General features: G+C 41.3%; 2 protein-coding genes across 14 annotated transcripts in view; both read left to right on the forward strand.

The window, feature by feature from the left end:
* The window catches only part of tmem94 (transmembrane protein 94), a 36,557-nt gene extending 18,132 nt beyond the window's left edge, over positions 1-18,425 (forward strand). For all 4 annotated transcript variants that reach the window (XM_051416736.1, XM_051416739.1, XM_051416738.1 and 1 more), the window contains 21 exons: positions 484-588; positions 2,003-2,176; positions 2,347-2,568; positions 2,670-2,982; positions 3,607-3,780; positions 3,970-4,072; positions 4,186-4,394; positions 4,523-4,704; positions 5,467-5,599; positions 6,000-6,115; positions 6,987-7,086; positions 7,335-7,443; positions 8,299-8,488; positions 8,581-8,658; positions 8,783-8,868; positions 8,952-9,033; positions 10,589-10,746; positions 10,938-11,032; positions 11,128-11,221; positions 12,946-13,116; positions 13,441-18,425. In XM_051416736.1, coding sequence (XP_051272696.1) covers positions 484-588; positions 2,003-2,176; positions 2,347-2,568; positions 2,670-2,982; positions 3,607-3,780; positions 3,970-4,072; positions 4,186-4,394; positions 4,523-4,704; positions 5,467-5,599; positions 6,000-6,115; positions 6,987-7,086; positions 7,335-7,443; positions 8,299-8,488; positions 8,581-8,658; positions 8,783-8,868; positions 8,952-9,033; positions 10,589-10,746; positions 10,938-11,032; positions 11,128-11,221; positions 12,946-13,116; positions 13,441-13,513 — 2,967 coding nt within the window. In that variant the 3' untranslated portion in view covers positions 13,514-18,425. The remainder of the gene's footprint in view (positions 1-483; positions 589-2,002; positions 2,177-2,346; positions 2,569-2,669; positions 2,983-3,606; positions 3,781-3,969; positions 4,073-4,185; positions 4,395-4,522; positions 4,705-5,466; positions 5,600-5,999; positions 6,116-6,986; positions 7,087-7,334; positions 7,444-8,298; positions 8,489-8,580; positions 8,659-8,782; positions 8,869-8,951; positions 9,034-10,588; positions 10,747-10,937; positions 11,033-11,127; positions 11,222-12,945; positions 13,117-13,440) is intronic.
* A 1,185-nt stretch (positions 18,426-19,610) lies between these two features.
* The window catches only part of tdrkh (tudor and KH domain containing), a 193,849-nt gene continuing 190,806 nt past the window's right edge, over positions 19,611-22,653 (forward strand). For 3 of the 10 annotated variants that reach the window (XM_051416786.1, XM_051416788.1, XM_051416787.1), the window contains exons 1-2: positions 20,752-20,895; positions 22,454-22,614. In XM_051416786.1, coding sequence (XP_051272746.1) covers positions 20,831-20,895; positions 22,454-22,614 — 226 coding nt within the window. In that variant the 5' untranslated portion in view covers positions 20,752-20,830. Of the gene's footprint in view, positions 19,733-20,746; positions 20,896-20,915; positions 21,003-22,453; positions 22,615-22,653 lie in introns of those variants that run through there. The other 7 variants (XR_007886742.1, XR_007886743.1, XR_007886745.1 and 4 more) reach the window with 6 other exon arrangements.

Genomic DNA, 22,653 nt, shown 5'->3' on the forward strand with positions numbered 1-22,653 from the left:
GGCAAGTTGTTTTCGGTTTGTCTCGCGCTGAATCAGTCATCATGGATTCCATTCAAAAGAAACCAAATCTGCATGAACGTGTTTTGGACACTCACAAAACGCTGCCGCTTGCACTAGGCTTCACCTCCTGACCTTATGCCACTAGCATTGTAGTATAGAAGCTTTGTCCTTTTTCTGTCTTTATAGTCCAATCACAGATTAAGACTTGGTTGTTTTTATAGCTGGTTTGGGGCTTTTAGGCTGAGCATGTTTACTCAGTTAGCTTCTTTCGTCTTAATAAAAGCTAGTTTTTCAAATTGTATGTTCTAATATATGTATTTGTTTATTTATGATTCATACTACTTAATTCATAATACTTTGAAATTTCATTTTAATAATTTCATGTCCATCCTCTAGTATGTAGTAGAAAGCAGTACTGTGACTTGATCTATATATGCATGTGTGTGTGTTTTCGTATGTTTGTGTGTGTGCTCATATATACAGGAGATGCTGCGTTGTGTGTGGAGACACCTGGTTGGCGTCCTGAAGGGAGAGTCTCAGACACTCTGTTATACCTCCAGCCTTTTACACACTTTGGGATCTGTCACTGTGAGTGTTATAGGGCTAAATCATTCTGGGAAGATATCTAATTGCAATTTCAATTGTGATCATTTTCTGTGAATTTAACTCCTGATCCACATTGTTGGTCTACATAGTATATCAATCAACATAAGCTTGTACCAAGTATAATCACAAAATGCTGCAGTTTCTTGTTTAGGTTTTTCTTTTTAAGCCAGGTATTTAGAGAAAAGTTCATTTCCAGTAAACTTACTGTAGCTAACTTTCTATAGCAAAAGTAAACGTTTTGAAATTTGCTTCATAGAATGATAGGACTACCTCACACAAGTGATATCTAGGCATGCAGTCAGTTTTGGTTTTATTTGTCCAGATTTTGAAATATCTGTCTAGGATTTCTACCTACCAAATAGAGGTGGATGACATTGTCTTAGTGTTGTTCAGGGAATTAGAAAAATTACTTTTTGAATATTTCAATTTCACCCAAAAAAATTCCAGAAACTATGTTCCTGTTATTTTAAATAATCCACAAATCTTGGTATGAACAGTTTTATTTGGAACTACTTTGTGCTGAATAAATTATATTTCGGAACTATATAATAGTTAACATTGTAAGTGGCGGAGTCCGCCATTCCTGTACTGGATTAAAATTATTCACACATACGAGGAAATGACAAAAAACAATGCAGCATGTAATCCAGCATTACTGTTATTTGATCTAATTGATACTACTGTTTACTCTGCTACAGCCATATCAGAGCTGCATGAACGTTACTGCTGCTAGACATGAAAAGTGTTTAACAAAACACATGGCAGCTTTTATTGTGAAGCAGTTACAGGGAAACAAAGTGTTTGTCACAGAGGTTATTGCTGACCATATAGTTAATGAAAAATGTGTTTACTAAATAAGACAACAGTCATTTAGGTCACTTCTGTTTCAGTGCATCACTGTTATATTTTGCAATTATGAAAAAGTCAGGAGCAGCCACAGTGAGCTGTTAACTTTACTGTGTCTGCAGTTTTGTGGAACACTACTTGCAGCATGCAGAATAAAATCAGATGGAGGTTATAATCATTGAGCGACTTCCTTATTAAAACATGAGTTTGTTTGGCTGCACTGTAAACATATATACCAGCTGTTCAAGGAATCTTTGCTGTAGTATTAAACTGCACTTGCGTTACCATGTGTGACTGAAATCTTAGATGAAACAGTTACTATACCTACCTCCATACACACTCCATACACTTTGGAACAATTTTATAGGTTGTGTGTGTGTGTGTGTGTGTGTGTGTGTGTGTGTGTGTGTGTGTGTGTGTGTGTGTGTGTGTGTGTGTGTGTGTGTGTGTGTGTGTGTGTGTGTGTGTGTGTGTGTGTGTGTGTGTGTGTGTGTGTGTGTGTGTGTGTGTGTGTGTGTGTGTGTGTTGTAAATCTTTTGTGTGCATGTAGGTGCTGTGTTGTGTGGACAAACAGGGTATCCTTTCGTGGCCTAACCCCAGTCCAGAGACTGTGCTGTTCTTCAGTGGACGGGTGGAGCCACCTCACAACAGCCAGGATGATCTCAGAGATGACCTGTCTGTCAACTCCTACTGCCGAATGGAGACAGATGATGACAGGGATGAGGTGTGTGTTGATTGTATATTTAGTCTGAAAAATATAGAAAGTAGTATGGTATATCTACTTGTCTGTTATTTTTAGTAGAAACGGCATGGAGACAACTGAAATTCAGGAATTCATCACCTGATAGTGCACAGTGTTATATCCACTCCTGACTAGTTGTGACCACCTTACAGGCCCAGGAGGCAGAAGCTCTGCTCAGTCTACCAGCGGAGTCTTCCACCCAGCCCGGGGAGGGGCCCGAACCCAGTGAGACGTCCCACGACACTGCTCGCTCGTCTGACAATCTCCGGCTTTTGCGCTCCTGCAAGCCCGCGCACACTCGCACCAAACACCACTCTGGATCCAACGTGAGCTTCAGCCATGACACTGAGGGAGGGGAGGACGACCAGGCACAGGTAGGAACCAGATCTGAATCCTCTGAAGCGTCAGAAATTGTTTGATTTGACTTCAGGATTAATGCTAAATAATTAATCATTTCTGTCCCATATGTCTCCAGGACTTTGCGATGGGCTGCCCGGAGGCAGAGGCCGACGACTTTGTGTGTGACTACCACCTGGAGATGCTGAGCCTGTCGCAGGACCAGCAGAACCCAGCCAGCATCCAGTTCGACGACCTCTCCTGGCAGTGCCACCTGCCCTCCCTCAAGCCCCTGGGCCTCAACATCATGCTGAACCTTTGCAACGCCAGTGTCACCCAGCAGCTCTGCCGCTTCTCCGACCACCTGTCCAACCTGGCTCTGCAGGAGAGTCACGGCACAGTGCTGCCTGTCTACGTCCCCTGGGGGCTCTGTGAGCTCTCCAGGCTCATAGGTGAGCTTGCAATGATGGTGTTTTTCGGCGCTGCTTGGTTTAGAGCAACCTTTTCATACCATGGCCTGATTTGCCCCTTAGTTTGGGTTTTTGTTAGGTCATATGAGAACTCAGGAATCAGACAGATCTTAGTCAGATGGTCTGGCACTGTGATTTCAGCCTTGAAGTTTACATCAGAGGGAAAACCTGATGTCTCATCCCACACAGCATGAATTATGGATTAAGTTTTACCCCAGAAGGAAGTCCTTTCCTAGACTAAATGTCTGAGCACTGTGAGCAAAGATCTCCCTCTCACATGGTTTTGATGAATGCGTGAGGCCACGCATTACTATGTTGCATTCGTGCCCTAGAGTGTGAGTATTTTACCTGGCAATACTGCAAGTGAACCATCAATTTATTTTTTTGAGTTGCAAAGTTGCATGGGAACATAAAAAAAAAAAAAAGCTTGGTTTTGTGACATAAAGTTGCAGAAGGTAACTTTTAAAACTTTTTGTCATATTCATCAGATGAATGTGAAAACATCCTTCTAATGTCACACTCTGCACTGTTGGCATTCAGTTAAGGTCTATAAGACAACAACGCTTGTCTTTTCTGTGTGTGTGTCTGTGTGTGTGTGTGTGTCAGGGTTCACTCCAGGTGCGAGGGAGCTCTTTAAACAGGAGAACCACTTGGCTCTGTACCAGCTACCATCTGGAGAGAAGACCAAGGAGTTCTCTTCCCGTCGCCTTCATTACTTCATCAAACGCCAGCCTCCCATCTCCCACCTCATCTCCCTCTTCGTACGAGACTCTTCCTCCAGTGAGTCCACACACACTTCAGTTATATAATCTAAGCAACTCTGTTTTCCTTCTATGCACTATGCATTTTGCTGTCAACTGACCTTCTTTCCCTTCCTCTTCCCTTTGCCTGAATATCTGAGTGAGTTGAACAGAGAATTCGTTTTAATGCCAGTGTTATTGATTCTGTCTGTCATGACCCCTGTTGTAGATAACGTCCAGATGCTGTCACATGGCTCGGCTGACCTTATCCTGGAGGCCTGCACTGACTTCTGGGATGGAACTGATATCTATCCTCTCTCAGGCTCAGACAGGTGCAGTATCTGTCACACTGATCAATTTCACTTTGCTGCAAAGATTCACAATCATCCATATTTCTAACAGTCTTTCTATTTGTAACTCTAACTCGTCCCTTCTCCTCCTACAGAAAGAAGGTTCTGGATTTCTACCAGCGTGCCTGTCTGTCAGGTTACTGCTCAGCGTTTGCCTATAAACCCATGCAAGTATCACTGTCCAACCAACTGAATGGGAAGTGCGTGGAGCTGGCCCCTGGTCCCTGCCTCTTCTCCGGAGTGGAGCTGCCCTCCACCACCCCCATCAAGCACAACTCCTGCAGGAACAGCTGGAGCTCCGATGGTATGAATTACTGATATAGGGATTTCTAGTTGAAGTATTAATATATATCAACAAAGGACTGTCTCACTCATTTTCATCATCATCTGTTTTCCTTTTCCTTCCATTGTCTCTCCCCATCATGTCTACAGAGGGTATAGGTGAGGGTGTGGAGCGTGAGGACTGTGTTCAGGCCCTCAGTGGGCAGATCTTCATGGGCATGGTATCGTCCCAGTTCCAGGCGAGACTGGACACAGTTCGGCTCATTGATGCACTGGTCACCGCTTGTATCCGGTTTGTTTACTTTTCCATGGAGGATGAGCTCCGCAGCAAGGTGAACACACACACACAAGCTCCAGTGTTTCCTCTATGTTGATCTTGGAGCGGCGGCCCAGAAATGGGGCAGACGCACAATGTAGTCACGGTTGCCTTTTAAATGATCCTGCCGACATAATGCACCCCCGTTGGCTGCCGCTCACATTGCAATTTAACAACAAGTAGAACTATTCAGAGGTTATTGGGGCTGTCCAGTTTAACTCCACATACTGTTGTGTTGATGTAGCTTATTGTCAAAATGTTTGCTTTCTTCCAAGTCGACTATTAAACTAACAGCTCCACCAAAAACGTCACCGCAGTGGGTCCGTTTTAATTGGACAACGTTCAACTTGTCAGTTCTCAGCTCAACGTCCTGATATCAAACATCTGGAAATATTAAAACGGTAGGGGGGGGCTGTTCGGACAGGCCTGCCCCCACTGCTAAAAAAAATCCTCTTGGCCAAAATTATCTTTGTATGACACAGTCAGGACATGAAATGGGTCCCTTTGACCTCTCTTGTGTCGCTGTTGACTACACACTGTTTGTTCTACTTTTCATCACAAGTGTGTCCAGCATTTCTCATCATGCAGTTGTTTCCAGTCCACAGTCCCATTCGCAGTTTTGTTGTTGTCATTGCAGTAGTTACTACAAAACTCCTTTAAAAAATGCATGCCAGAGTCGACCAATCAATCAGACTTTATTTGTATTGCACGTTTCATACAAGCAAAATGTAACACAAAGTGCCTTACACAGTAAATCACTGGTTTTATGTCTATGCAGGTTTTTGCAGAGAAGATGGGTTTAGAGACAGGTTGGAACTGTCACATCTCTTTGACTCCAAACGGAGACAGTCCTTGTGATGGAGCTCCATCCAGCCCCAGTCACGGCTCCCTGCATGAAGACCTAAACCAAGGTACCAAACCCGTGTTTGTACAAACTCTTTTACAGCAGGTTGGAAAGGCCTCTGTAGCCCACTAGAGGCCCCAGGCTACATTAGCCACTACCACACCTGAATTTTCAGTCCTTGCCCAACTAACTGTTGATGGCATTGCCCTGCACCGTGAGCTGGTCATCACATGTGAACAGAGGCTGAAAGTTAAGTGCCAAAACAAAGAGAAATCCTCCCCTCTATGTTTATTGGGTTCTATCTTGTTTTAATAAGTTTAATAAGTAGTTGTTCAACTATGTGTTCCTCAAAGGGGGTGGGTGTCAAAAACATGCTCCTTAAATCTAGCGTCAACAAGTCTAGTTGTAAAATGTGAGTTTTTGAAAGCATCTGTAACTTTAGCCAGCTCTCTTCATGTGTGACACAGACTCTCGGGATGAAGCAGAAGGTCCACTGCTGCCAGAGGAGGAAGCCCACTCCGACCTGGCCAGTTTCCAGCCCACAGACAGCGATGTGCCCAGCTTTCTGGAGGACTGTAACAGGGTAACAATACCTTTCATTAAACCACTGTTCAAGTATCTGTTTTACATTCACACCCACAACACCGACTGATGTCTCTGTCCTTTCTTTCTGAACCAGCAGGTGATGTTGTATTGCTTTTGACTTCAATCTCAGTTTTTGTTAAAACTTCATAGAATTTTGTTCCTGCTTTTTCTTTGTCTGTGAATTTCTTTTTTCAGCTCATAATTTGTTTTATATCAGACTAGAATTAGTAACATTTAGACTGAACCAAGATTATTATTCTTAACTAAAACTAAACTAATATATGATATTTTGTACTTAATAAACTAACTAAAATAAAATAAAATGAAAATATACAGGAAATTCATTTTTTGTCAATGTGGTCGAATGTGTCAACACAACAAGCATTAGGAGGTGTTATGGAGGTCCATATGTTTATTGACACTGGGATGTCTACATGACTGTGAGTTAATGTGTTTATATTATAAAACCTATTCTGGCAAATACCCCGATATTATAATTTAAAAAACTAAAACTAACACTGAAACGAATAAAACTTTTTATTTATTATATTATATATAGTATTTTTGGGGCTTTTATTGCCTTTATGATAGAGACAGCTGAAGATAGACAGGGAAGGGGGACAGAAAGAGGGGATGACACGCAGCAAAGGGCCGCAGGTCGGATTCGAACCCTGGGCCGCTGCAGCAAGGACTCAGCCTCGGTACACGGGTCACTTTTTAAACACAGAAAAAACCACTCCAAAACTAAACTGAAACTAAATTCAGTTAAAAACTAATGAAAAGTACAAACCTACAATAACTGGTCTGAACATGTTTGTTTTCAGTTTTTTTTACTGTGCCTGTTTTTCTGTCTGCCTGCTTTTTCTCAGGCCAAGCTACCTCGTGGGATCCACCAGGTTCGTCCTCACCTGAAGAACATTGATAATGTGCCTCTTTTGGTGCCACTCTTCACTGACTGCACCCCTGACAGTGAGTCTTTTTTTATGTCTTTTATATAATAGTCACCCTTCCTATGCCTAATTCCACTTTCTTTGGTACACGTTTTTTTGTCTTACTTATCTTGTCCTCTTCGCCATTGTCTTCATCTGAGGAATGAGGAATAGTCATGATAAACAAGCGATAAGGCCTATTTCATGGACAGAAATGAGTCTCTGTCCTGGATATACTCAGTGTTTGCTTTAGTCTAATATTTAGTGTTTTGTTTTTTTTCTTCACAGCCATGTGTGAGATGATGAAGATCATGCAGGAGAACAGGGAGGTTACATGCTGTCTGGGAAGCTCCGCCAATTTCCGCAACAGCCGCCTGTTTCTACAGAGTGACGTCAGGTATACAGACATTAAACATTTTTTAAATTTGTTTTGACTTTGTGTTGATTTGTAATGTTAATTGTTGATTTTCATTTTTATCACAAAACTTAAAAACTACTACATTTTGATTCTTAACAGTGGGAAAGACTCAAAACAAAAACTCTCCATTCAAATGATTTTGTCAATACACTGGACTGTGTGCCGCTCACAGCATCAATGAATGACATTAAAAAAACGTTCAACACGCAACATGTCTGTCAAGAGTCAGTGTTCTGTCCAACAGAACTCATAGGTACAGTTCATTCGGAGGAAGTTAGGTGCAGTCATCTGTTAGTGTTGATACAAAAAGAACCAATGAGGAAACATAGAGGGAGGGTTTCACTGAAACCAGCATTTTGTAATAGTTTTCATTTTCTTGTTGCCCGGAAGATTTTCAAGTAAGCACATATCCTTTATACATAAACCTTTTGCATGCCTCCAAAATACAGAGAAGGAAAGGACACATACTGAAACGTCCCACTGTCTTCCAAAAAGGCTGTAAACTGTGTATAGACATAGCAAGATATGTGGGCATGGTCCACTTCTGCAGATCCACACTGGAATCTAGTTCATTTGGATTTCTGCTAAGGATAGATAATCAGAGTTGTTGCTTTTGAAAGTGTATCTAATTGGACAAATAAAACCAAAACGATCTGCATGGCTAGATACTTCCAGAGGGTAGTAAGAAAATATATTTTTGTAATTTGGGCGTACTGACTCTTTAAGGGCTTCCCATAAATAACCAGTGTAGTATTGATTATTGATCATAACAATACTTTATCAGACAAACTGCGTCATATTCTGATTGGCCCATATGTTAACCTCCCTCGACAGCATCGCTCTGGACCCTCTGTATCCGTCTCAGTGCTTGTGGGAGACGTTCGGCTACGCCACCGGAGGAGGATTCAACGGAGACGTCGAAGGGCTGTCCCCTCTGAGGCTCTCTGGACAGCTCAACAGTCTGGGCTGTTCCGTCACCTTCCACCAAGGAGAGAGTGTCAGCATGGTCAAGCTCATAGAGCAGGTGAGACACACGCACACAATTAGTCCTACACACTCAGTTCAGTCAGAGAGGTACGTCGCATTTCTGAATCAATCTGCCTTTGGGTTTTCCAGGCACGACACACAACCTACGGCATCCGCAAGTGCTTCCTTTTCCTGCTGCAGTGTCAGCTCAGTCTAGTCATCATCCAGGTGAGAGAGGAGAATGCAAAATGCCGCACTAGGCCAGATTTTTATTATAGGACTTGTTTTTCTGCACACAGAGACATTTGTGATATTGAAGAGATAAATGAAGTGCTCTGGTGTTTGTCCACAGTTCTTAGCCTGCCTAGCTCAGCTTCCTCCTCCCATGAACACCACTGACATCCTCTGGATGTCCTGCTTCAGCTGCCCGCTGCTAAGGTACACACACAAACATTCTCACACACATTAATCCATCCACAGTGTTGTGCAGAATGTCATACTAATGGTCCGTTTGTTGACAGTGTGTCACTTTTGGGGAAGCCACCCGACAGTTCAGTCATGACAGTTGCCACAGGGAAGAACCTAGATGCAATTCCAAGGAAGGTAGGATCACTTATCAGTCAAATCTTTCAAATCTACTGCTGATCTGTAAGATTTTACTTACTGGGTTGCTTAAGATTAGTGAAGCATACCTGCATACTATTAACCAGTGTGTTAAACCCTGCATACTGTATAGTGATACTAGAAACTTCTTCCAGCCAGATTATGCCCAACAGTATGTTTTCCCAATAACAATAATGGCTTTGACTAATGGTAATAGCACAGACAACAAACAGTTGCTCTTTCTGCTGTATCTCCACCCTGGATAAATGAAAATAATGTGTATGTGCAAATTACCCTTCCTAAGTCCCACACTTTTTTCTCTTTGCTCCAATAACAGTTGAGTAAACCTCAGTCTGAATCCCCAATCCCCTCCCTTTTGTAACCTCAGTTAACCTACTCCTCTCCTGTACTTAGATATGCTATGTTCTGGCCTTGTCTGTGTTGGAAAGACAACCACATTAAGAAGATAGTTAAGAGATAAAAGCTACATATATATGTATATAGTCACATCTTAAGTTAGCAACATCTTAATGTTAGCAAAAAAAGCTAATCTGCATCTATTATTATAATCTAGCTAGTTAGCTAGTGTTTTGCTAGCAAGCTAACTAAAGGTGTGACTATATATGTGTCACTTTTATCTTTTTTATCACTTCTATCTTTTATCTTCAAAATGTGGTTGTCTTTGCAACACAGACAAGGCTAGCACATAGCATATCTAAGGACAAGAAAGGAGGAAGTTGACTGAGGTTTCAAAAGGGGAGGGACTAATTTATTTGGTGCATTGTCTACGTGCTGTGAATTAAAATAATTGTTTTCTACATCTATTGTAGAAATTATTATGGTACTATATATTTTTTGTAATAAGTTGATAATAATTTATTACAATATAGTAATGGTCGGTATTATTTCCCCTAATACATTCTGTTGTTTAATATGTCTCTTAACGTTATCATTTCAAATTGTACATAGCATGCATTTCTTTTCTTTGCACTGCTACAGGAGTGTTATATTGAAAGGTGTCTCTAATGTTTTGTCCACCACATTTACATACATATGGTGGCAAAATACACACTACACACACACATTAATGATGATAATCCACAATGTTCTTGCTTTACTTGATGTTTGTGAACCCTCTGGGCATAGTCGGTCATAGACCTTTTTCCCAGCAGGCATTTGGATTTGGAAAAGCACAGGTGTTACTCACAACATTAATAGTCAGTTTAGGTGTGTTCCAGCGCTCACTGGCTCTGCCTACCGGGACACCTCATGGAACAGGGCCATCGTTAATGTTCTTAGTAACACCTGTGCTTCTCCTGCTATGACGAGTCAAAATGTCTGCTGGGAAAAACGTCTATTGCTTTGGTGCAATAACTATACTCACTATCAGTAGAGGAGGAATTATGTTAATGCAAAGGACAACAAGGAGTTTGTCTGTATGGTTAATAATTAAGAAGTTCATGCCACTGATGTATCTTTTACTAAATACACTGGAGGCTGCAAACATATCGAAAAGCCAATCAATGACTCTCATCATGTTGTCTTCTTTGACCAGACCCAGAACTACTTCCTTGGCTGTTTCCTGTTGAAGTTTGGCCTGACAGTGTGTGCCTACCTGTTGGCCTTTGGCTTCACCCTGCAGGAGGTCTGCCTCAGAAGCAGCAACCTAACCTTAGCTGACAACACCTCCTGCCTTCATATACTCACAGCCAGGTAGGAGCAGCAGTCCCGCTGTCCTAAGACCACCAGTTGATTCCTTCATAGGCTCATTTGTTGACAGTAATTTGAAGGTATAATGGTTCATCTTAGGATGTTGATGCTGAAAACGATAGAATGATGAAAGAAAATGTCGATTTTGTATGTCTGTTGATGATCTGATTCATTGACTTTCTGTGTGACTGCAGCTCTGCAGAGAACGCTCCTCACTGGTTCAGCGAGCTGTCAAACGGCCTGCTGCTGACTCAGAAGGTCATGGCAGGATTCCTCGCCTTACATACAGGTAGGAAATCATTCTAACAAACACTGCATAAACTCACTCATGTTTATTTTATCATTATTCAAATCAATCCCTTTTTCCTGTTTGGTGTTTCTCAGTGGTGATCTCCCTCAGCTATGTCCACCGCTCTCAGCCTCTGTGGAGAAAGAGTCCCTTTAGCAATACCTGGTGGTGTCTCACTGTACCTGTGGTGTAAGTCATCATCTCTTTTGGAGAATTACTGTCTTAAGTTATACTCTACTGGTTAAGTGTATATCTCTGTGCTTGTATATCATATCATTGAGATTATTTCAACTGTGCTTAAACATTACTTTGACATTTCCAGCTCACTCAAGGAGCTAAAACCAGTCTTTAGTTTCTTCCCACTGGTTACAAAACAGCAGGAGCTGTCTCTAGCTGTTGCACATCTCTAACGCTCAGTCTGCACCCACAGACTAAAGCTGGGTTAACAGCAGACCTGCTGTAGAGAGCTACAACAGGTTTTCACTTATAGTTCTGTGTCAGATTTCACCTGTTGTTAGCACCAGTGCAACACTAGACAGATGTATTGTATGTGATCAGGCCCTATCATACTTATATTACCCACAGTAGCTGTGTTTACATTCTTTCATTCACATTGTGATATGGAGCGATGGTGGGCTGTAATGTAGTGAAGTAATCCAAGTAGTCTCTATTTGGTCTGGTCCCATTACTGAATGTGAGACTGCTGCCATGCAGCCGCTGTGTTTCTGTAGTTTCGTTCACTGTGACAGAAAGGAGTGGTTGTGGTGAGCAGGAGGTTTGCAGTGGAGATGTTTTTGGTAAATGTGTGTCCAACCAGACTCCATTGACAAACCCATTCATTTTATCTAGCAGATAATTGTAAAACACACTTTAAAAAAAAAAAACTCACCAAAGGTCTCTTTGTTAGTCTTTCTACAGATTTCCAACAATCACCAACAGTGTTTTGGTTAAAATAAACCCTTACATCACCGACATAGATGAGAAAATAGTCCCGAAACAGCCTGTAATGGCTGCCATGTAACATTAGCTAAACCTTGGGGACAAATGCGCTGGCAAAGTACGTCCACTAAAAGCTGTTGTTTTTGCCACTGACAGGCTCGGACTGTTATTCTAAGTGTTATCAAGACCTTTTGTTTAACCAGTTACAGATGTAATATCGACAGTAATTTTACCTCACATAACATCATATATTTGTTCAAAGTGGACAGAAACAAATTAAAACTCACCAAAATTGTCTTTGGAGGGATTCACATGCAAATATATACACAAGGCCAGACAACAACAAACCACAGAGAGGCTGCAATAACAACACAGGCAGAGAGAGTGTGACGTCAGTCTCCGCTCAGGACACCATGACTCCACTAGATCTTTACTCATGTAGATTACCTTTAACTTGTTTCACGCTGTCTTCACTCTCAACAATGTCTACTAGCAGCTTGTGGTCTCCACATGGTATCTCTTTAGCCCTTGAGCCACGACATGCAGTTACATTTTTAAGCAATGTGCCTAAGCTCCGTAGCTTAGCTGAAAGCCCTGAATTTTCAATAAGACTGCTGTGCTGATACGGTGGGGATACGAACACAGTTGGCAGCTTGAACCTGGTTCAACTTCTTACACAACTCAGTGCAGAATCATGTGTCAACACACTGCGTTTGCCAAACAAATACATGCTTCTTGACATTCCTTCTAGATTACTTTGTAATGCAGAGCTGCATAATTCTACTGATTACCTCACAGTCCTCGAAACACAAGATAAAATGATTGTCGCCATGATAACGGTCCAGTACAACCCTGTCTCATAGTTGCTATAGTTTAGTTACATGTTGCAGTGTTCATCTGAATGAAAGGTATGTGCAATAAGAATCATCAACATCATTAACCCTCTCTCTTATTAAATCTCTTCTCTCCTCCAGTCTGCTCAGCCAGATTGTTCAGGCCACGGTGGATTACCAGCTATGGCGCCATCAGGGCAGTCTCCTGACCTTTAACCTGGACGATATACCCCTGCTAGCCTGGCTGCTGGTCTCTCTGTCCCCGCTGCTGGTGGTGGTGGTCAATGAAGTGGTGAAGCTTCATGAGATACGGTATGAAACCAGGCACAGGACGAACTAAACCCAAGCAGTTGTAGATGAATGAATAATGATGGAAAAGAGGAGATTGCAAATGGGTTGAACCCATTAACTCGATGACATGGACTCTTTGGAGATTCTTGAGCGACTAATGGCAGAAAGAATGACAAGGGGAGAAGGAAAACCAGTGTGGATTATTGAGGATTATTTAGGGATCAGATCAGTGCAATAGAGAGATGTTTTTCTGATTTTATACAGAACTGGGATGCGTTGCTGGAAAAGAGATTGTATCTGTGTGTTGATCATGAGCTCTGATTTGATCTCCCCTCTCCATTTCAGGGTGCGAGTTCGCTACCAGAAGAGACAGAAGCTGCAGTTTGAAACCAAGCTGGGAATGAACTCTCCATTCTGATGCGTTCCATCTTGAGAGGTTTTTGTCATGGCAATACTGAGAACCAGTCAGTCAGTTCTGGAAACCAGGGAAGGACGGTGTAAACACTGCAGAACCCTCTGTTAACACTTCAGCTCAACGGCACTGCAAGCATCAGGTGGCTCAAACAAATGTCCCAGTGGTATGAACGGTTGATATTCTGTCAGTTAACTGAAGGGCAGGACAAGGAAAATTCCAAAGCATTCATTTCCACTGAACAGAAAACAAAACTATTTATTGTCTGGTTTTAGTTTTAAAGGCATGAGGAATGTTTTCAGAAGAGGTTTATGCTTCCTCACTTTCACTTTTGTTCTCCATCTCCGAGAGACTTGTGAACGGTTGCTCCAGGTCCTAAATAATCCACCAGAAGCTGCTTCACTTTCAAAGGATGTTTATGTGAAGTTCATTTTAATGTTATCCAGTGAGACACACTGAATTGTGTCATATCATTACACCAGTCCAGCCTTCATTCAATTTAACGTAAGTGTGTCTTTGTTAAAAGGAAAAACACACAGAATAGAAAGGTAGTCTGTAACTATGGAGCCCCAAGTGTTCAATATTAAATAATTGAGTAGTTATGAAATAGATAATCACATGAAAGAACTGTAAGAAAATAATTTAAGAAATGAAGTTAAATGAAGCCCCCTGCGTCTTAAGCTAGCAAGCTCAACAACTGCTGCTACCAGATTTAGCCAGTTAGCTCCTGTTAGCAAGAGCAGCTTATTCTGAATCCTCCATCCAGCTGCTGCTGTGAATAAACAACTCTCCTTTTATTTATTTAGCTTAACAAGGCTGCTCATGTTATCTATCTAGCGGGCTAACTGGCTAGCTGGGGTTGTGAGCTTGGTTTATACAGCAGCTAATGTTAGCTAGTTAAGTCAGAGTTACCTCGGCTGTGTTTTGAATCTAAAGATGTTACTCAGAGAAAGACAAACGACTCTGAAGAGAACAGTCACTTAGCTAACACTGGCTTTCCACTTTGATGCTGACTAGTAAGCTGACAAGCCAGCCTAGCTAGTTAGCTAGGTAGGTAGGTAGCATCAGCAGCTTTATCAAGGCTTCAAAGCTGCAGAGGTTTAGTTACTGTCTGTTTATTTACAACAGCTTCCAGTTGGTTAACTCAGAGTTCCTTTGGTATTGTTGACCTTGCTAACAGGAGCTAACTGGCTAAATTTGTCAACAGTTGTTGTTTGTTAGCTTAAAAGAGGCAAGGTATACATGAACTGTGACCACTGTTATGAAAGGTGACCTCACTGAAGACAACTTGACATTAAATAAAAATATTTGAAATTTGAACTAATTAATGTAAATTTTGATATAACCAGCTAAGTTTGGGTATATATTTTTTAAATTGAATTGAATGGTAAGTGTTTTTTTATGTGTTTAATGTTGGGCACTTGGGCCACCATATGTAACAATGTGTTTGGTCTTTGCTTGACCTCTACAGAACAGGGTGGAACACTACCTCTGAAAAAATGTGACAAAGAAGCTTCTGTAAGCTTTCTTTCTGAACCATTCTGTAGTTCAGCCATTGAGCCACATTTTAATCTTCACTGTGGTAGACGAAGTTCTCTAATATTTTATTGTATTTAGCAACAAATGTTCTTTGTTGCTAATTTCTGAGCTAAGCCGAGGTCAGACCTGCTGTAACACAATAAGGAATGAAGATTAAGGGTTGAATTGGATCGGTCACGTTTTATACACACATATCTACATTTAGATACACACTGTATACACATTTATCTAACTGAAGAATGTGGCCGTGCAGTGATTTTAGCGAGTCCCTCCCTAAGTGATGGATTTACTGAATTATATAATGATGTTTATTCTGGTATGCTGATGTACCAGAGTCTTCTGAAAGGTGCTTCATATCATTCAGTTGCCTTCCTCCTCAGCCTGTCTGTCCTCTTTTAGCTCTGAAACACCTCGACAGACAGGAGCTCAGGATATTGCTTAGTTTTAAACTATAAAGAATGAAGAATATAGTAAATTTTATCTGCAATACAGTTACCCCAGATTTCATATTTGATCTGCCGACCAGCATATCCCAGAGATCATCTACAAGCGTCCCCATTAATCCACTGCGTTCTGAGCTTTTAATTCCTACTGTTAATGTGCAGCATCAGCAGCAGACGTCTGTATCACTGATGGTCTTTTTCAATCAGACCAGCCTTCTGTGTGGTGCTGTCATTATTTCAGATGGATGTGATTTTAATATTGATACTTAATACAAGTGGGATGATGGCATTTGCTGGTAACTCACCTCACTTCAGAGCTAAATACTGGCTTTTATGTATTTTTATATACAAAGATGAATCAGTGAAAGTCATTGTTGTCAGTGCTGGTTTAACAAAAATGAGCTCCAAGTGATCAGTTTCTCAATTTATTTTCCAGAAAATATATCCCAATATATATATATATATATATACATATATTGATATTGTAATATAACATTATATATACTGTAATATAGGATATTTTCCCCCCCTTTTTGCATTTTATTTAACAGTTACCAATTACATGTCACATTTTTTTTTGGTTTTAAAATATTTTCCTTTAAGAGGAGGATTTTTATCTATGTTGCCCACCCCTGTTTTAAACAAATTTACAGTCAATTGAATGACCGCAAACTGACACAGTGAACCTGGGGTTTCTGGGGAACCCTGAAGTTCTGAGGTCTGTTGGTAATCCAGCCTTGATTCTTGTCCACTTGTAGTCTTAATGTAAAGATGGCATCAAACATGGCATCTGGGGTTTAATCTCAGGTCCATAGCCACCATTGAGAACACTGAGGTCATGGTCTCTGTCATTTTTCTGGGAATTGACCCTTCCTATGTCCCACCCCTTTTCACTCTGTGCTCCAATAACAGTTGAGCAAGCCTGTTCGGAACTTCGGTCAACTTTCTCCTTTTCTGTACTTATTTCCTGCTATGTGCTAGGCTAATCTATGTTGAAAAGACAACCACATTTTGAAGATGGTTAAAAGATAAGAGCCATGGTCACATTTTAGGTTAGTTAATGTTAGCAAAATGTATTAGCAGCTATTTATATCTGATTGCTAAAGTTAGTCAAATGTTAGCTAATTTGGTAGCTAATGATGTAGCTGGAGATTAGCCAGCTAGTGTTTTGCTCTGTTGCAAAATTAGTCTACAAAAAACCTTATGTACATCAAATGTTTGCTAGCTAGTTACATCTGATAGCTAATGTTAGCAAAATGATAGCTAACTAGCTAAGCAACAGTTTCTGTGAATAAGTGAACATTTTGCTGACTTAAGATGTGACTACATATGCTTTCAGACCAGCACAGCACATAGCATATATCTAAGCACAGCTAACTGAGATTTTGCCCAAGGCTTTCTTTAATCTTATTGGAGCACAGAGCAAAAAGGGGCGGGACTTAGGAACTCTGGGGATTTTACAATTAATCACACACTGTAGATATTTTACAGGCTCAATATAATTAAATTTGACTGCTTTATGCTAATAGTAACTAAATGAAGAAATGATTCAGTATTTCCGCACCAGAATGTTTTCTGGTATCGTGGAAAGTGCTTTAAAACTCAATCTAAATACAATTTGTAACACAATATAAATGAATAGTTAACTGAATAGATAAAAAAAGGGGGAAATCTATATAATGACAAGATTTTACAGACTTTATTTTTTGTGGTAGGGGTGGGGACTCATGATCTCAGGGTCTTTCCTATCCTGGCTATGGGCCTGTTTAACCTGTGCTTGCTTTTTCTGTGTGTGCCTGTTTTAGTTCATAGCTACAAAGGCTCTTTTAAGTTCTGCATTTAAAGTGGGGGTGTATGTGGAGAGAAAAGAAGTGCAAAAGCACAGTGCGGTTCTCTGGTTTTACAGCACTAAAGTACTCGTGATCACTTTCTGGACACATGGAATAGTTTGCATGAAACTCCTGGAGATGGTTTTAAGACAAAACATTACAATGCAAGAAAACATTTAGGATTTTATTTTAATTTTTATACTTTCCTGGTTTATATCATGACAAACATATGGACTATGCTGCATGAGTAAGATCCAGTGAATGCTCTGTCTTGATCAATGTACATGTTATCTATAGTTCTACTGTTTAGTTCACAACACAAACGGACTCATCCAAGCATGGTCGCCATACTGTATGCTACCAGGCCCAGAGTCGGCACTAGGCAGTTTCATAACATTATCACACACATGCTAGGAGCTGAAGCCTCTGCCAGTTGATTTGTAGGGTGGGGGGGTGGGGGGTGATGGTGATGGTGATGGACTATGATATAGTTGTTCACAAGATACATAAATGTATATTTTGTATTTTTTAAAGCGTCTATGTTCAGGACTTTTGACAAATTTGTTTGTGTATTGATTATGTCATGTTAATAAATATGCTCTTATTTATGAGATTGTTGTGTTACAATATTGTTGAACGCAAACATGTAATACATTTATCTATCTGACTAATTTACACACACACACACACACACACACACACACACACACACACACACACACAGGTTCTGATTTCAGTTCTATTTATGTTTGACCTGCAGATTCCTGCGTCCAGTTCCGGTTGTTCTTTGAGTAAATTAGATTTTGCTCTCAGTCAAGTATTTGTTTATTATTTCCTTTTTCTTTTTTTTCTTTTAAAGCGACACTCCACCAACTTTACATATGAAGTCCAAAGTTTGAAGAAATAACCCCGATGATGTCATAAGAGGCAGTATAGTAGGACTTGACCCACACTAGGGACTGATGGTGCTTGCTCATGGTGGTACTGTTGGGTCTCTGTAAATAATGTTATAAAGAGTTCGGTCTAGACCTGCTCTATTTGAAAAGTGTCCTGAGATAACTTCTGTTATGAATTGGCGCTATACAAATAAAACTGAATTGAATTGAATTGAATTGAATTGATGGGCTCGTTAGAGATGAGCCAGGCCTGCATAAAATTACCCATGATCGTCGCACAATGCATGGTGGTTAGATTTGTGTGTAATTTTCTCTGACGGCATGCATATGTGGGCAACGATAACCACGCAAGATCGAGGCGGGTGCCGTTTTAAGAGCTGCTCTCCACGCCTGGCTGTTGCCTGAGCAAAGAGCTGATTGGCTCTCAGTTTTGTCCACAAACATCATGTTTTTCGAATTTTCTGTGTGATTTTAATATTTAACTGTAGACTGTAGTGGTGTCTCATGTTCTGCAATGACACTTTAATCTGTTGAACCCATTGTGTGGTTGGTAAGTTTACTTATGTATCTGAACATATGATGATGAACTGATGATCTAACAGGATGTAAGTATTTATGTCGCTTCCTGTATATTCTTAGAAGGCTGCTGGAAAATGGTTGCACTTACCACAGCTTTTTGTCACATCCTCCTGCTGCGGCCGCCCGATCTCATCTACTCTGAAGGCGAGGCACATCAGTTTAGACCATTTGAAAACAAAAACCTGTCTCCTGTCAGTCCACCAACTTTATGGAAGTGTGATAATAAATAACTGGAGTGCCCCTTTAATGCAGTGCAAAAGGTGTGCATGTAGAAAACTTCCCAATTGCACAGCTGGAGAGGTATTTATTCATGGACACTTTTATTAAGTGGGACTGATGCAGCTGTGATCCCTACAATGTATCTACAAATCAAATACACTTTTTTAATATATATAACCAGATCGTGTGGAGTTATGACAAATTAATAATTATTATTTATTGAATAAGTATTCGGATTAAAGTGCACTGAACCCAGCTACAGCCATTTACTATGGAAGCCCATTTCCGCCAGTGTGACAGAAAAAAAAGACACAGAATGTTTTTCCTGTCACAGTACGGCCCTCCGGGTCGTTTAGGTCCGACGCTGATTCACGGAGGAAGTTGCCAACAGATTGGGCAGAGAGCATCACCTGCTGGCACAAGCGTTAAGCTAACGAGAATGGAGTAAAAGACTTCCGGTTGACCTTTCAAAGTAAATATAGTTGCAGTCACGTTTCTGTTGCACATATGTCAACGTCAATTGTTTAGGGAGGAGTCTGCCCAGTGGCAAAAGCCATACTGTTTTTCACATTGTTATTACTGTTACATAAATATAGTTTAACCCTACATGTAAAGATAGCTTCCAGTGTACTTCCGGGCTTTCTCCGTCGAGCTTGACAGCGGCATACAGCGGCATACAGCGGTGGCAGACGGGGTCCATTCGACAGAGAGCGAGGGTCTGTAAGTGTCATTCATTCTATCATGTATTTACTGTTCATTCTGAGTTACGTTACACCTCGAAAACACCCAGAGGCTGTATCGGTAGGGTATGTGCGCGAGCTGAGGACGTGTGGTTTTTTTAATGTCTGACTTGCTTGCATGTGTCAACTAGCAGCTAGCTAATGTTAGCCTGGCTAGCTCAGGGGAGAACGTGTGTTTGCGTTCGTTTTGAAAGCTCGTCTGAAACACACATTATATTCTCGTTATTTGGGGACTGTACTGGCTCGCTCGGCTCGTCCTATTTGTTGACAACCTAACGGGCCTACAATAACCTGGCTCAGAGAGTTAGAGAAAGCCAAGGTTATCCAGGCAGTCGCGTAGATGATTCCTTGGTGTCGAGAGACATGACGCCGAACTCCGTTTAAAAAACTCAGCATTTAAAGATGCTTTCCCTCTGCTCAAATATAGCTTAGGGGTATAACATGACTGAATACACTGTATGTATTAGAAGGTATGTCGTTTCATTTCGGTTGGGTTAATATGCTATATACATCAACTATGCAGCTATTACCAAAACATAACGGTACCAAACAGCGTTTGACATTTGCCCTATTTTATTGACACAAAGTGCTGTTTGACAGATCTATTGAATGGCGAAATTATCCAAACACTTTAACAATTTTAGAAAAGTCTTTTTGTTTCTAGATATTTGTACGTCTCTCAGAAAGAAAGACTGCGTTAAATTGTTATTTTTTTTTAAAGGAGGTTTGGTTCTCCTTAGAAACGACTGGGCTGCAGCGTGCAGACAGGATCCAATTTGGCAAAATTCAAGAAAGTGATCCGTCATGCTGTTGTCTGTATTGCCAGGGACTACATATATAATAATATAATCACAGTGAAGAACTGCATTAATCTGATGATTTCTGATGAAATGCTCACCTCAAAATGACACCAAAGTGCAATGTGACTGACCAGTTGCTGACCTGTAGTGACCTGAAATGCTGAAACTTTCTTCCCCCTCTACCTGTCTGTCAGTAGTCTTGAACTTGGATGTAAACAAAATAAAAACAGAGCCAGGATCGGAGAAGATTTGTGTCTTGTTGTCACGATTCTTCTGAGATGGACGTTGGAGTGTCCAAGTCCCATGTGTTTCTCAACTACAGCCCCAGAGCCCTCTTCTCCCAGTGAGACACACATCTGCATGGTGGTGCTGTGTGCTCCTCGCCTCGGTCCCGTGGGGTCCCAGTACTCTTCGCTGTTGGCTTACCTCCAGTGCATTCTGTATCAGTGTGTGAGTTGTAGTTTTTAGCAGTGTGACGTTAAAAGCCTCAGAAAGAATTGGATGCTAGTGTTAAGTGATTTATGGAATGGCTGGAGGTCGCCCAACTACAGTAAATGGTTTTGAGTGTGCAGCAGCAGCAGCAGCAGCTTTCAGTGCATTGCGCCTTGCAGTCAGGGTCAGGGCGGCTGCAGTTTGGCTTGGTGCATTCACAAGAAGCGCAGTGCTGTGTGTGTGTATGTACAGTAAACACTAAATGTTTAATCATTTAGGGGCTATATTGTGTGTATGTGACTGCTTGTGCACGTTTTTTGTGGGCTAATGATTTTGGCAAGTGATATAGTCTGAGATGGTGAAAGGCTACATCGTAAGAAGTGGTCTCCTGAAGTGGTTCTCAAAGTGAGTTCTTGGGACCTCCAGGGGTCCTTTGAGGACCCTCAGGGAGGTCCCTAACAAAAACCAGGAAGACTTACAGTTCATCAGAATTGACCTGAGTGCAAATACTCTGTTATAAAGTCCCTGCTGTGTCAGTGAGTTTCACTCTCACCAGCTCCTGCAGTTGAGAAAACACTCTCACGCCAAGGTCCATTTAGTAGCTGTTCTGTAGCTTTCAGTCATATTACATGGTCTTCATCAGTATAGGGAGATGTTGAAGATGGTTCTTCAATGGCTGTTTCCAGGATGAACCCCTCAAAACACTGGTGCACTGCGAAAGTGCCGTTTCGGTAGATAAAACCCAACAAAGTGCCCTTCCAGTGGATAAAATATGATAAAGTAACCTCTGTTTGGCCCTTCCAGTGGAGAAAACAATGTAAAGTTACCTGTAGTGGAAAAAATGTGATGATAACTGGGCAAACTCCTTCTGCTGACCATGTGATATGAACGAAATCCCCAGAATTATGGACTGTTGAGTGAAATTGTTTGATCCTGTTCAAGGTCCAGAATAATCACTTAACTTCATTATATAGTTTGACAAAAGAAAATCTCAAGGCCCAGTCCTGGTTGGAAGGTCCATGGAATGACAGCGAGTAAGTCTTGAGTCAAGCATTATTTTTTGTCAAACTTTTGTTCCAATGGTTAAGAAAGAACTGTCTAGTCAACTATCATCTAGCTCATACTGTTACCAAGATAATCAGTATTAGTAAATACAACAAGCATCTTTTAATGGATGCCAGTGGAACAGAATCTAATCAATTGGGGTTCTACAGAGAGATCTAATTTATAAATAGTCTGGAAAATGACGGTATTTGAGAACACCTGATCCATTTTGAATTCAGGCTGGCTTACGCTTCAAGTTTTGTGCTGCATGACTCTTCAGTTGCCCATCAAGGCCGACAAAACACCAGCTACTACACTCTGCCACATACACAGGAGCTGATACACAGGACTCAACATGAACACGTGCAGTGACAACAGACATATCCCTGCCAGCAGAAAGAGACGTGTGTCATGTTTGTGTTTAGGTGGAGCATCCCGCTGGGTGCACAGCGTGTCATGGACGCAGTAAAGGAGGGTCACAAGAGCACCCTCAGCTCGGGTAAAATGGTGGCTCTGGCTGCGGGGCTCTCCGTCGGGGCCACAGTGGGCTACATTGTCTATCGTCATATAAGCAGCACCAACAACAGTGAGTATCTGCTGCTGAAGAGTTATTGTGCCGGGGTTG

The sequence above is a fragment of the Dicentrarchus labrax genome, unplaced genomic scaffold (assembly GCF_905237075.1).
Source record: "Dicentrarchus labrax unplaced genomic scaffold, dlabrax2021, whole genome shotgun sequence".
Lineage (NCBI taxonomy): Eukaryota > Metazoa > Chordata > Actinopteri > Moronidae > Dicentrarchus > Dicentrarchus labrax.